Source organism: Staurois parvus, unplaced genomic scaffold (assembly GCF_062004578.1).
Source record: "Staurois parvus isolate SC_StPar_1 unplaced genomic scaffold, SC_StPar_1.0 ptg000061l, whole genome shotgun sequence".
Lineage (NCBI taxonomy): Eukaryota > Metazoa > Chordata > Amphibia > Anura > Ranidae > Staurois > Staurois parvus.
In genome coordinates, this window is record NW_028317857.1 from 1,515,929 (window position 1) to 1,530,184 (window position 14,256).

At 43.9% G+C, this 14,256-nt stretch overlaps 1 protein-coding gene across 17 annotated transcripts in view; it reads left to right on the forward strand.

Moving 5' to 3' along the window:
* The window catches only part of SVIL (supervillin), a 345,773-nt gene that overhangs the window by 206,720 nt on the left and 124,797 nt on the right, over positions 1 to 14,256 (forward strand). For all 17 annotated transcript variants that reach the window (XM_089668670.1, XM_089668672.1, XM_089668669.1 and 14 more), the window contains one exon: positions 4,957 to 5,093. In XM_089668670.1, coding sequence (XP_089524796.1) covers positions 4,957 to 5,093 — 137 coding nt within the window. The remainder of the gene's footprint in view (positions 1 to 4,956; positions 5,094 to 14,256) is intronic.

A 14,256-nucleotide genomic window follows, 5' to 3' on the forward strand; every position in this document is an offset into this window, starting at 1 on the left:
ATAGTGTTAATACCCAAGCCTGACAATGACTTGTTGCAGTGTGAGTCGTATCGTCCCAGCTCACTACTTAATAGTGATGCCAAAAGCTTGTAGCCACCCATTTGCAGAGAGTGATCCTAACACTAGTGCACCCGGACCAATCTGGGTTCATACCTGGAAAGAGCACCTTTGATAATATATGACGGCTATATCTGTACATTTACAGGGCTCCCGCTGAGAGGCGGAGTGGTTTGTTGTCTTTGGATGTGCAAAAAGCCTTTGACACAGTTCGATGGCCATTTTTATGGGAAACAATGTCTCAGATGGGTTTTGGTACCAGGTTTATACGCTGGGTACAGCTACTGTATGCTAATCCCAGAGCCTGTGTCCGTACAAACAGGGACGTGTCTCCAACATTCCCTTTGTGTAGGGGTACGAAGAAAGGCTGTCCCCTTTTGCCTCTCCTGTTTGCCCTGGCCATTGAGCCTTTGGCTCTGGTGGTTCGGCAGACGGTGGCGATAGGGGGCATCCTCGTTGCTTTCCTGGAGGAAAAAAAATCTCGCTGTATGCAGATTATTATTATTATTATACAGTATTTATAAAGCGCCAATAGTTCGCTCAGCGTTGTACATTACAAAGGGGGACAGAACATGTGACAGAACAATACAATGCAAAACATGAGGGGATCGAGGGCCCTGCTCTTTCGAGCTTACAATCTAGGAGGGAGGGGATGGTGGCACAGGAGGAGAAAGCTGTGGGGGATGGAGTGGTAGGAAGAGTGGAGGAGGTCGGCAAGTTAGCAGGGGGTGGGGTAGGCTTCCATGAAGAGGTGGGTATTCAGGGTGCGCCTAAAGGAGAGGAGAGTAGGTGATAATCTAATGGGTTGGGGCAGGGAGTTCCATAGGATGGGTGACACCCTGGAGAAGTCCTGGAGGCGGGCATGGGAGGAGGAGACCAGGGAACTAGAGAGAAGGAGGTCTTGTGAGGAGCGGAGTGTGCGTGCTGGGTGGTACTTGGATATTAGGTCGTGATGTCGATCGGGGCAGTATGGTGGATGGCTTTGTATGTCAGTGTTAGGATTTTGAATTTGATCCATTGCGCAATCGGAAGCCAGTGGAGGGATTGGCAGAGGGGGGTGGCGGAAACTGAGCGGTTGGAAAGGTGAATGAGTCTGGCAGCCGTATTCAGGATAGACTGATGCGGGATAGCCAGCGGTGAGGCAGGCCAGTAAGGAGGGAGTTGCAGTAATTGAGTCGTGATATGATGAGGGAGGGGATGAGCTGTTTAGTGTTTTCTGGGGTTAGGAACGTGCGTATCTGGTGATGTTGCGGAGGTGGAGTCTGCATGAGTTTGTTAAAGATTGGACTTGGGGCTGGAAGGATAGGTTGGAGTCCAGAATGACACCAAGTACTCTTGCCTGCAGGGCGGGTTTGATGGTGGCGTTGTGGGACATGATGGAGAAGTCAATGGGGGGTGGTGTGCAGGCTGGGGGAAAGACAAGAAACTTGGTTTTGGAGAGGTTCAGTTTAAGGAAGTGGAGCGACATCCAGTCTATGTCGCTCAGTAGGTGTGTGATTCAGGCGGAAACTGAGGGGGTGAGGTGGGGGGTTGAGAGATAGATTTGTGTGTCGTCGGCATATAGGTGGTAGTTGAAGCCGTGAGAGTGTATGAGTTGGCCAAGGGAGGAGGTGTAGATGGAGAAGAGAAGGGGCCCGAGGACGGAGCCTTGAGGGACCCCAACAGAGAGGGGGAGTGAGGGGGAGGTGGTAGCATTATAGGTAACACTGAAAGAGTGTTGTGACAGGTAGGATGAGAGCCAGGAGAGAGCAGAATCTCTGAGGCCGAGGGAGTGTAGTTTTTTGAGGAGGAGGGGGTGGTTGACTGTGTCGAAGGCCGCGGAGAGGTCAAGGAGTAGGAGCACTGAATAGTGGCCATTAGCTTTGGCGGTTAGCAGGTCGTTTGAGAGTTTGAGTAAGGCAGTTTCGGTGGAGTGTAGGGGACGGAAGCCGGACTGTAGGGGATCGAGGAGGTTGTTGTCGTTGAGGTGAGAGCTTAGGCGGGTGTAGACTAGGCGCTCGAGGAGTTTGGATGTGAATGGGAGCAGGGAGATGGGTCTGAGGTTGTTCGGGTCATTGGGGTCCAGGGAGGGCTTTTTAAGTATGGGGGTGATGTGTGCATGCTTCAGACGGGAGGGGAAAGTGCCGGAGGAGAGGGAGAGATTAAAGATGTGGGTGAGGGAGCATAGGATGGAGGGGGAAGGAGGTTGTAGGAGTTGAGGGGATAGGGTCGAGGGGGCAGTTGGTGAGGCGGGCATCAGAGAGGACCTTGGAGACTTCCTCGATGGTAGTAAGGTCAAAGGTGCGGAGTGTTGAGGGGGCTTCAGTATGAGGAATGTAGGGTGGGGTGGAAGAGGAGGATAGAGCAGTGGTGGGGCCATGGGAGAGGGGTGATGAGTGAGGGGGAACAGGGGTGGAGGGAGTTTGAGCAGTGACTAAGTCCCTGCGGGTTCTGTCGAGGGAGAGGGGGAATGAGGAGGTAGCTGTGTGAGAGGGGACGGGTTGAGAGGGAGTGTGAGTTGCGGTGATGTCCTTGCGAATTGTGTCAATCTTGTTTTTGAAGTGATTGGCAATCTCAAGGGCGGGGGGGGGGAAAGCTGGGTGGAGGTGGGGGTGGAGAGAGTAGAAGGTGGAGAAGAGTCTGCGAGGATTGGAGGAGAGGGCCTTGATGAGGGTCAGGAAGTAGGCTTGTTTGGCTGCGTGGAGGGAGGAGGTGTAGGTGTGGAAGGCAGATTTGTAGCGGGTGAAGGCTTGTTGGGATTTGGTTTTGCACCATAGTCGCTCCAGGGCACGACTGTGTCGTTTGAGGATTTTGGTGTGATCAGTCTGCCAGGGCTGGAGCGGTCGGGTCTGATGTGTGTGGTTAAAGGCGCTAGTGAGTCAAGGGCTGTTGACAGCACGTTGTTATAGGCAGTCATAGCCAAGTCGGGGCAGGACAGGGGGAGGATGCTGTCGTGGAGGGGGGCAGGATTAAGGTTGCAGAGGTTATGGCTGGTAGTAGTGTGACATTTGGAGGGGTAAGCGTTGGAGGACGAGGAGATAGAGAAGGTAATCAGGTCGTGGTCAGAGAGAGGGAAAGGGGTGTTAGTGAGGTTGTGGGGAGTGCAGCAGTTGGAGAAGAGGAGATCAAGGATATTACCGTCGGAGTGGGTGGTGGATTGTATGCACTGTGCAAGTGCAAAGGAGGAGGTTAAGTGGAGGAGATGGGATGTGACCGGGTTGTTGAGGTTGACAGATGATGCACTGCTATACTTATGACTCTGTGGAGTCATTCTTTGATCTGATGTGTGGTGGAGGAGTTTGGGGAGGTGTCAGGCCTTTGGGTTGGTTGGGACATGTCTTTGGCCTTTCCTATAGGCCCCATGGTCCCTTATGATTTTTTTATGTACCTCTAAATTTCAACTTTCGATCCAATTTTGTTATTTAGGTATTCAAATTCACTCTGATCTCACTATCTTTGAATTGCTCAATGTGACGCCCCTTGTTACACACATGCAAACTAGACTCTGTACCTGGGCTACGTTACCCCTTAATTTAATTGGAAGGAGTAACATTTTAAAAAATGGTATATTTATCCAAATTTTTATATGCATTTAGGGCCTCACCAATTTTTCTCCCTAGAAAATTATTTAAAAAAATTGACTCTGGTTTGACTTTCCTTTGGAATGGGTCGCACCCGCTAGTAGCCAGGTCCTCACTTCAGGCATCCAAGGCGGATGGGGCCTTGGCATGTCCTAACCTCCATAACTATTTTATTGCCTCCCAGCTGGCTTATGTGTACGATTTGGTTTCGTGGCTCCTCTCCAGCCTCCTTCACCATTTTTGCTGTCTGCCCAGTATGGCTCTGCAGCCTCTCTTCGAGACACTATTCATAGGTCTGTTGTTTCTTGGTGCTCCCACCACTCTCCGATAGATACTAGCTGGCTGGCCTGGAGGGAGGGGGGCAAGGTGTTATCCCCATCTCCTGGGGTAGCCCCACAAATTCCCCTGTGGCACTACCCTAATATCATGGATCGTAACCTGGCCAGTTCAGCAGGGACTGGCTGAATTTTGATCCATATATGGGCACCCTGGTTGTGCAGAAGTCGATCTACAGATCAACTTCTGTACAACCAGCCTGTCAGGTTTCTCCTGATTGATGAGTGACTCTGGCAGCACTGACCATGATATTCTGATGGCAGGGAAGGCACCCTGCTGTCAGAACACAATAGCCCAGTGGGAGGATTCCTTCATCCACATCAGATCTGTAGATGGAGGCATCTGATCTTCCTTTTTTTTTGTTCAACCAGCTAGTTCGACAAAAAAAAGAATAATGTATGGGTTGCCTTATTTGACCGGGGTTTCATATGTAGTTAGCCAAAAAATCTATTTTCTTTTCATGTACATACTAAAATAACTCCTTATTGGAGCAAATCTTGCAATACTGTTAAGCCACTCTTTTATCTCAGGTACTTGTATAGCACTGTCAAATTACACAGTGCTTTACATATATATTGTACATTCACTTCAGTCCCTAACCCTCAAGGGGTGTACAATCTAAGGTCCCCAACTTACATTCATACATAGACATTCTAGGGCCAATTTAGACAGGATCCAATTAACCTACCAGCATGTCTGTGCTCACACTTTTTAAGAATACTATGCTGTGCTTCACATGAAATAAGTAAAAAAAAAAAAGTGAACAGGAATTACCAAAGAATTCCTTTGTGCATGTTGAGTGCATTGTTCTATTATTTTGTTATTTTGTGTTTGTCTTCTATACTTAATAAGGCTCTTAGGTCTTGTACTTTTGCCAACAAACTTTGTATAATCCGGATACAAAAAGTAATGGGATTTCTGGGTAATCACTGATGAAGTCATGTGCTTAAACTGCAGTTTGTCCCATTAACATCTCTTTTCCATTGTTCCCTTTCAATTGCAGGAGATGGAAAAATCTGTGGACCCCAAAGCCCCTAAACCACGTGCTAGAAACACGGCCATTGAAAGAAGGCTTCGTCGGGCGCAAGACAGGTCCCGCACACAGCCTGTCACTACAGAAGAAGTGGTGATAGCAACAACGTAAGTGCTGGCACAGTGCGAGCGTGCTGCTGCTCAGAGATTCTAGGCTGCTCTCCCAATGTATTAGCTAGGGAAGTATGAAGTACTTGTAGCTCAAGAACCTGGGCACTTCACATCATGTCTGCCAGAATGATGGATAACTGAACACCATGTTTGCAAAGGGAATTGAAACATGAATCACTTCAGTTGTGCTGTAGTATAGGCTTTTCCAGGAAAATACATAATTTCTTCCTCCTGTAATACAAATGAATATAAGCTGGAATTTGGGTTATTGTAGCTACACAGCAATTAAAAGCAGACATGGATTAAAAGTGGTCAAGTCCTTTCAATAGTAACTCTTTGTATATTTTGCTACTTAAAGGAAACTTAACACAAGCAGTAATGGAGCTTTGCGACAAATTTTCACTGTTCCCTGTAGCTGCAGGTTCCATGGAGTGGTTGATACTCAATTCATAGCAGAAGCACTGATGATGTTGTCTATGCCAGCTTAGTTTATTTCAGGTACTTATATAGTGCCGTCAATTTATGCAGCGCTTTACACATATTTATTGTACATTCACATCAGTCCCTAACCCTCAAGGGGTGTACAATATAAGGTCCCTAACTTACATTCATATATACACTTATTAGGGCCAATTTAGACAGGACCCAATTAACCTACCAGCATGTCTTTGGAGTGTGGGAGGAAACCGGAGTACCCAGAGGAAACCCACGCAGGCACAGGGAGAACATGCAAACTCCAGGCAGGTGGTGCCGTGGCTGGTATTCGAACCAACGACCCTAGTACTGCCAGGCGGAAGTGCTAACTATTTAGCCACTGTGCTGCCCAAATGCTATCCAACCCCAGGGGAACGGGCCAGGGACCATCGGAAGTTAGATGCCATTCCTGGGAGAGTGACCCCAGGAGCAATGGGTGACTGAGTTGGACAGGCTGGTCCAGCAGGAGATAGAGCTGGACTACCGATATCCGGCCTTGCGATGGTACGCAGAGCAGGAATATTTAGCGGTGTCAACAGAGTGATCTCCTGAGGGACATAACTTTGGTGGGCCTGGATTGCTGTGGGAGAGCCTTACAGATAATTTTGTGTTCGGCGATGGAGAACCTACCCTGGAGGAGTTGCGAGAAGGTAGAGAGAGGCTATGTTCGGTCTCACAGGGGTCTCAGAGCTTGAACCAGATCTGGGATACCTGCTGAAGAAATGAAGAAAAAACTGCATCTGGAAAGGGCATACATAGTTAATTCTGCTTCCCCTCCCAGCAGGGACTCAGCAGTTTTATTATCTGTAAAGAAAACACCTCCAAAGTTATGGTTGTATAGAGCAGGATATGCTGAGCTGCTGAGACACAATACTTCTGTGTATATTGAAGGGGGATTGCTCCACAATTCCGCAGCTACAGTGATTGGTGAGGGTTTGTTCTAAGACCAAATGCACACAGCAGCTAAAGAGTGCTTGGAGTATAAATAGGCGGTGTAAGAGAGCCACAGGTACAGCATACAGTCTCTTGCAATGAATGGCTGCACACTGTGATAGTGGTGTACATTTGTGCATGTGGGCAATACTCTAGACGCTAACAGTCTATATCCAGGGATGTTTGTCCATGCACAAGTTTACGCACGCTCTGTTGTAAACCCCTATATAGCAGCTTATAGTTTCCTTTCACAGACTATTTATGCTTCATGTATTCCCTGTTGCAGCTATGTGTATGAAGCACATAGCTCACTTACTGCTTATTTTAAGAATATGTAAGCTGGCCACAAGTTCACTTTAAAAGACCAATGAGTCCAAATTACAATTTACCTTTTTAAAGACTACATTTTCCCTTTAGTGAGGGTTGCAGCACATTGTACCAACCTTTTAATATTGGGCAGAGAGCAGTGATGTGCTGTAGGCTGTTATCGAAACCAATCAAAAATCAATTATTTTTTTTTACGTTAAATGTTATAGGTAACACTCTCTTGGCGTCTGTGATATACTCAAATCAATGAAATTCATGCTACTAAAATTAATCCACCTTCATGAAGGCATTCTTTATATCCATGTGTACCTCAAAAAAGAAACAAATCTCCATAGTGCATTATCCCATTAACTTAAGGGAATGCAGTATCCACCCAGTGCTAATAAAGTTCCAACCCACTCAGTGTCCACTTCTAAGCAGCTGCATTAAATACCCATACCCTAACAAAACTTGCAACTTTAAATCTCATATTAATCCACAAAAACTGGTGTTCCAAGCCATCCTTTTCTCCCATCAGTATTACCTCTGAAAAAACATTTAGTGCAGTATCCTTTAAGATATCAAAAGGTGCTCCCTTTCTTCACAGCATTAGTGTGTGTATACACTCCCCACCACCTTTCACACCATGCCCCTTACTGGACTAAATACTCCTCAAGCATAAATGGCTCCCCTCATCCGATTAATGCCGTGCTCAATCTCCAAATGGCATCATTACATGGGTCAAAAACAAGATCCTTATAGTGTAGTAAGTCTTAGAAAAGGGTCTAGTTTATTCAAATTTATGCTTACAATCAAGACAATATTAAAAACGCATTATCCTCCATAATAGGGAACATGAATCATCAGAAAAACGTCAATCCGTGAATAAACCAATCAAGATGGCCGCTCTGTAACTTCCGGTCTACGTCTGACGTCACGTCCTTGACGCGTTTCGTCACTTCAGACTTCTTCAAAAAGGGTGTGTACGTCAGACCGGCGACCATTTATATACTCCTCTCCTTACACAGACCGATAGCGCCATCTTAGAATAGGGTAATCTAACCCACTTACAAAACGGATGAGAACCACCATCCCAAATAGTCCAGTATGTTCTATATAAATATGTATACTGCTCTACATTCGTATCATGGGGGCATAACATAGTATACCAATCTATACACACAAATACCAACTCATTACATGTGACAATAACAGCAATGCATAATGTTTCATCCAATGCCATCTAGTGGTATAAAATATGTTCACTATCCATCCACTAATCAAATATTAGATAGATAAATGATAGATACACAATTCCCAATAAATCAGCCAACTATGTCATGAATAAAATCTGAATAAATGAATTTCTATTTTACATTCGAAGTGGACGCTGAGTGGTTTGGCACTTTATTAGCACTGGGTGGATACTGTATTCCCTTATGTTAATGGGGTAATGCACTATAGAGATTTTTTTTCTTTTTTGAGGTACACATGGATATAAAGAATGCCTTCATGAAGGTGGATTAATTTTAGGAGCACGAATTTCATTGAGTTGAGGATATCAGACGCCAAGAGTGTTAATAGACTTTGGACTTTCGGGGGAGAAAGTGGAACTTTTTGCGTCTAGGGTGGCATATTAAATTTTAGGATTGTAATTTAGGTTTGGGTAAACCAAATTCTGTGATTGTTTAAATGTTATAACTGCCTTATTAACCAAGTCAAATGTTAAAAGTTGTCCTGAAAAAGACAGTTACCAACAATAACCTTGTGATAAGCTGGCCATATACTAGTAGATTTTGGAACAAACATTTGTTTTGTTTTTATCAGTGCGTTTGAGGACATGATGAAAGTCGTTTGAAAGTATCTTAAGAGTTTGCTTTACCATTTGATTTTGGAGTGAATTGCTTTTTCTGGATGAAAACCGTTTTCAGAGTTAGAAATTGGCGGTTTCAAAAGCCACCTCAGGCTCTACATCATAAAACGGCAAAATTAATTGACTGCATTTTTAGTGCCACCAAGCAAACTATTGCCCACTCCTGGAGATTCCTCTCCTTGAACTTTCAGAAAAACCTGCCTAAATGGTACCATGATCAATGAAAAAATGAACGCTATCTCGGAGGATAAACATGATTTATTTCTGAAAATATGGATCCCGTGGATTACCTATTCTTATCCAGATTAGAGAACATTATGCCCTGGTTCACACTGAATGCAGCTTTGAAATCCCGCTACTTTACATGAAGTAGCATGGTTTCAAAGCGCTGGTCAGTGCGATTTCATGTGCGGCTTGATTGACATCTGTGCAAGTCACACTTGAAATTGGCAAAAATAGTGCAGGAACCTTTTTTTAAAAATTGGTGCTGCATTGCAAGGTCGGAGTCGCACCGATTTGAACAGTTCCATATACACAAATAAAGTGTGATTTGTCATGTTCTGTTGAACTGTCAAATCTCATGACAAATCGCGTTGGTATGAACTGGGGCTATTTCTCCGACTCCTTGGTCCATGAATAGGGATATGAGGGCCCAGTAATGGGGGATTATTGTGAATCAATCCTTACCCTCTCCTTCCTTGTCCTTATCTTTTGGTTATCTCTGTTCTTTCCTTTCTCATTCTTTCCTCTTCTTTCTGTTCTTCTGTCGTAGGACCCTATGTTTTAGTCCATGGCCCTTCGTGGGGTTTTTTTTTTTTTAAATTTGTATTTTCTGTTCTCTTTTCTCTACAAAAATTCAGTAAACATGACACGCTTACTTGACCTTGTATGTAAAGCCTGCAGTGATTGTCTTCTCCTATTATAATTTATTATACTACTGAGAATTTTTATTTTTTTTTAATTAGCCAACAGTATCTGGACATTTTAGTGCTAATGCTGTTTGATTTCTGTTTTATTCATGTGTACGTCTGGACTGTAATAATTTGGCCATTAGTCCTCTCGGACTATGCCTTTTAATATATGGCCCTTCCAGCTAGGTTATGTCTTGTAAAAACAATATATGCACCTGATGACTTTTACTCTGGTTTTGTATGATAAACTTTAGTAAATTCTGAACAACAATTTAGTTCAAGAAAAAAAAATTCCATCCTACTCCTTTTGAATTTTCTCATCATTGTGGTGAAAAATGAATGTTGGTGTGATCCCACTAACAATTAAAACCAAAACAAAAAAAAAAATCAAACCTTTTGTAAAACAAGTATTTCCTAACACATTTCTACTACGATATGGTCAGCTTTATAGTTACTGTTGACAAGTATTGTTGGTTTTTGCATAGGAAAGCAGAATTTAAAAAAAATGCAAAGTTAAAGGAGTTTGCCCGTACCAGCCAATATGATGGAAACTTTTGTTGTTCAACCTATGCTAGACACACTGGACAGTAGTGTTTGTTCAGTTGTAGCTATGTGACATGTAGGGCTGTCCATTGCGCCTATTCCACTTCTAGGATTATTCAATACCATGGGGTTTTTTTTTATTATTTTATGGGAACATTGTCATTATCAGACTGGACATGGATATTATGACAAGTTGTTAGTTTATAAGTGAATGCCAGACAACCAAGTACACCAATTAGGTATATGTGATCACTTCCCTGCAAAAATATTTGTATATCTGTTCAGCTGGTCTTCATTCATACATCTGATACCTTTTTCAGTTCCTGCTTCACCTCCTCTGCAGACTTTCCACAAAATTATAAGCAGATATTACTCCACTGATGAGATCCTCCTTGTCCTCACCCATTCTGTAAACTCTGAACTCCAGGAATCATTAGTGTTGCATGCCTACAGTGGTTCAGCTTGTCAAAATATAAGTTTGCATATCATACCTAAGGGACCACTGGAGAAGCTGAAACTCCCTGTAGTAGTTGGTGCTACCACAGTGATCACCGACCTTTAGCGTGTTGCTGGGGTTCTGGGTGAGCATCTTTCCTTCTGTATGCTAACCATAATGTGTTACCCTCTCGGCACTGCTGCCATTCATAGAACACCTTCCTTTTTTTTCCTCATTAATATAAGGAGTTCTCTGAGTGGAACAGGTAGAGAAGAGGGGCTGTGAACCATTTGTAAGTATGCAGATCATTCCAGGAGTTCAGCTTTCATTAACTTATCTCCAGCTTCCAGGCTTTGAAACATGTTGACATGAGAGCAATGTAGGTGGGATGACCCACAGTCCTGACACTCCCACTTTGAGCCAGTGTACTGCTTAATATGTGGTTGTGGGAATTTTGTTTTGGATAAAGTGATGGATTTGAACATCAGTGGGGGTTTTTTTTCAGTTCTGCTCTGCCAGACAGCAAGAAAATTTGTTTTGCTTGCTGCCTGTGCCCAGATAGGGGAAGTGGTTCATTTAATTTCCTGTTCTATAGGACATCTGTCCAATAGGCAGAAAGTGAGGAGAACCCCCCCCCTTTCCAAATCGAAACAGGATAATAAAAGTTTAGAAGTTCTAACTCTTCCACACTCTATCCAAAACTGGGGGAGAATAATTAAGTGCAGCAGGACATTAAAATAAATGTTATAGGTAGTTATGCTAATGGTTTACAAAATTGTTAATTTTGATCAATGTTCACCTTTGTCCTATGTTCCTACGTTCGTCGTAAGCTTAGTACACCTTTGTCCCATGTTCCTATGTTGGTCTAACGCTTAGTACACCTTTTATCCTATGTTCCTACATTCATCATAAGCTTAGTACACCTTTGTCCCATGTTTCTACATTCATCATAAGCTTAGTACACCTTTGTCCCATGTTCCTACATTCGTCGTAAGCTTAGTACACCTTTGTCCCATGTTCCTACATTCGTCGTAAGCTTAGTACACCTTTGTCCCATGTTCCTACATTCGTCGTAAGCTTAGTACACCTTTTGTCCCATGTTCCTACATTCGTCGTAAGCTTAGTACACCTTTGTCCCATGTTCCTACATTCGTCGTAAGCTTATTACACTTTTGTCCCATGTTCCTACATTCGTCGTAAGCTTCGTACACCTTTGTCCCATGTTCCTACGTTCGTCGTAAGCTTAGTACACCTTTGTCCCATGTTCCTATGTTGGTCTAACGCTTAGTACACCTTTTGTCCCATGTTCCTACATTCATTATAAGCTTAGTACACCTTTGTCCCATGTTCCTACATTCGTCGTAAGCTTAGTACACCTTTGTCCCATGTTCCTACATTCGTCGTAAGCTTCGTACACCTTTGTCCCATGTTTCTATGTTGGTCATACGCTTAGTACATCTTTTGTCCCATGTTCCTATGTTGGTCATACGCTTAGTACACCTTTTTGTCCCATGTTCCTACGTTTATCATAAGCTTAGTACACCTTTTGTCCCATGTTCCTACGTTCGTCGTAAGCTTAGTACACCTTTGTCCCATGTTCCTATGTTGATCATACGCTTAGTACACCTTTGTCCCATGTTCCTACGTTCGTCGTAAGCTTAGTACACCTTTGTCCCATGTTCCTACGTTCGTCGTAAGCTTAGTACACCTTTGTCCCATGTTCCTATGTTGGTCTAACGCTTAGTACACCTTTTGTCCCATGTTCCTACGTTCGTCGTAAGCTTAGTACACCTTTGTCCCATGTTCCTACATTCGTCGTAAGCTTCGTACACCTTTGTCCCATGTTCCTACATTCGTCGTAAGCTTAGTACACCTTTGTCCCATGTTCCTATGTTGGTCATACGCTTAGTACACCTTTTGTCCCATGTTCCTATGTTGGTCATACGCTTAGTACACCTTTTTGTCCCATGTTCCTACATTTGTAGTAAGCTTAGTACACCTTTGTCCCATGTTCCTACGTTCGTCGTAAGCTTAGTACACCTTTGTCCCATGTTCCTACATTCGTCGTAAGCTTAGTACACCTTTGTCCCATGTTCCTACATTCGTCGTAAGCTTCGTACACCTTTGTCCCATGTTCCTACATTCGTCGTAAGCTTAGTACACCTTTGTCCCATGTTCCTATGTTGGTCATACGCTTAGTACACCTTTTGTCCCATGTTCCTATGTTGGTCATACGCTTAGTACACCTTTTTGTCCCATGTTCCTACATTTGTAGTAAGCTTAGTACACCTTTGTCCCATGTTCCTACATTCGTCGTAAGCTTAGTACAACTTGTGTCCCATGTACCTACGTTCATCATAAGCTTAGTACACCTTTTGTCCCATGTTCCTACGTTCGTCGTAAGCTTAGTACACCTTTGTCCCATGTTCCTATGTTGATCATACGCTTAGTACACCTTTTGTCCCATGTTCCTACGTTCGTCGTAAGCTTAGTACACCTTTGTCCCATGTTCCTATGTTGATCATACGCTTAGTACACCTTTGTCCCATGTTCCTACGTTCGTCGTAAGCTTAGTACACCTTTGTCCCATGTTCCTACGTTCGTCGTAAGCTTAGTACACCTTTGTCCCATGTTCCTATGTTGGTCATACGCTTAGTACACCTTTTGTCCCATGTTCCTATGTTGGTCATACGCTTAGTACACCTTTTTGTCCCATGTTCCTACATTTGTAGTAAGCTTAGTACACCTTTGTCCCATGTTCCTACATTCGTCGTAAGCTTAGTACAACTTGTGTCCCATGTACCTACGTTCATCATAAGCTTAGTACACCTTTTGTCCCATGTTCCTACGTTCGTCGTAAGCTTAGTACACCTTTGTCCCATGTTCCTATGTTGATCATACGCTTAGTACACCTTTGTCCCATGTTCCTACGTTCGTAAGCTTAGTACACCTTTGTCCCATGTTCCTACGTTCGTCGTAAGCTTAGTACACCTTTGTCCCATGTTCCTATGTTGGTCTAACGCTTAGTACACCTTTTGTCCCATGTTGCTACATTCGTCGTAAGCTTAGTACACCTTTGTCCCATGTTCCTACATTCGTCGTAAGCTTCGTACACCTTTGTCCCATGTTCCTACATTCGTCGTAAGCTTAGTACACCTTTGTCCCATGTTCCTATGTTGGTCATACGCTTAGTACACCTTTTGTCCCATGTTCCTATGTTGGTCATACGCTTAGTACACCTTTTTGTCCCATGTTCCTACATTTGTAGTAAGCTTAGTACACCTTTGTCCCATGTTCCTACATTTGTAGTAAGCTTAGTACACCTTTGTCCCATGTTCCTACATTCGTCGTAAGCTTAGTACAACTTGTGTCCCATGTACCTACGTTCATCATAAGCTTAGTACACCTTTGTCCCATGTTCCTACGTTCGTCGTAAGCTTAGTACACCTTTGTCCCATGTTCCTACGTTCGTCGTAAGCTTAGTACACCTTTGTCCCATGTTCCTACGTTCGTCGTAAGCTTAGTACACCTTTGTCCCATGTTGCTACATTCGTCGTAAGCTTAGTACACCTTTGTCCCATGTTCCTACATTCGTCGTAAGCTTCGTACACCTTTGTCCCATGTTCCTACATTCCTCGTAAGCTTAGTACACCTTTTGTCCCATGTTCCTATGTTGGTCATACG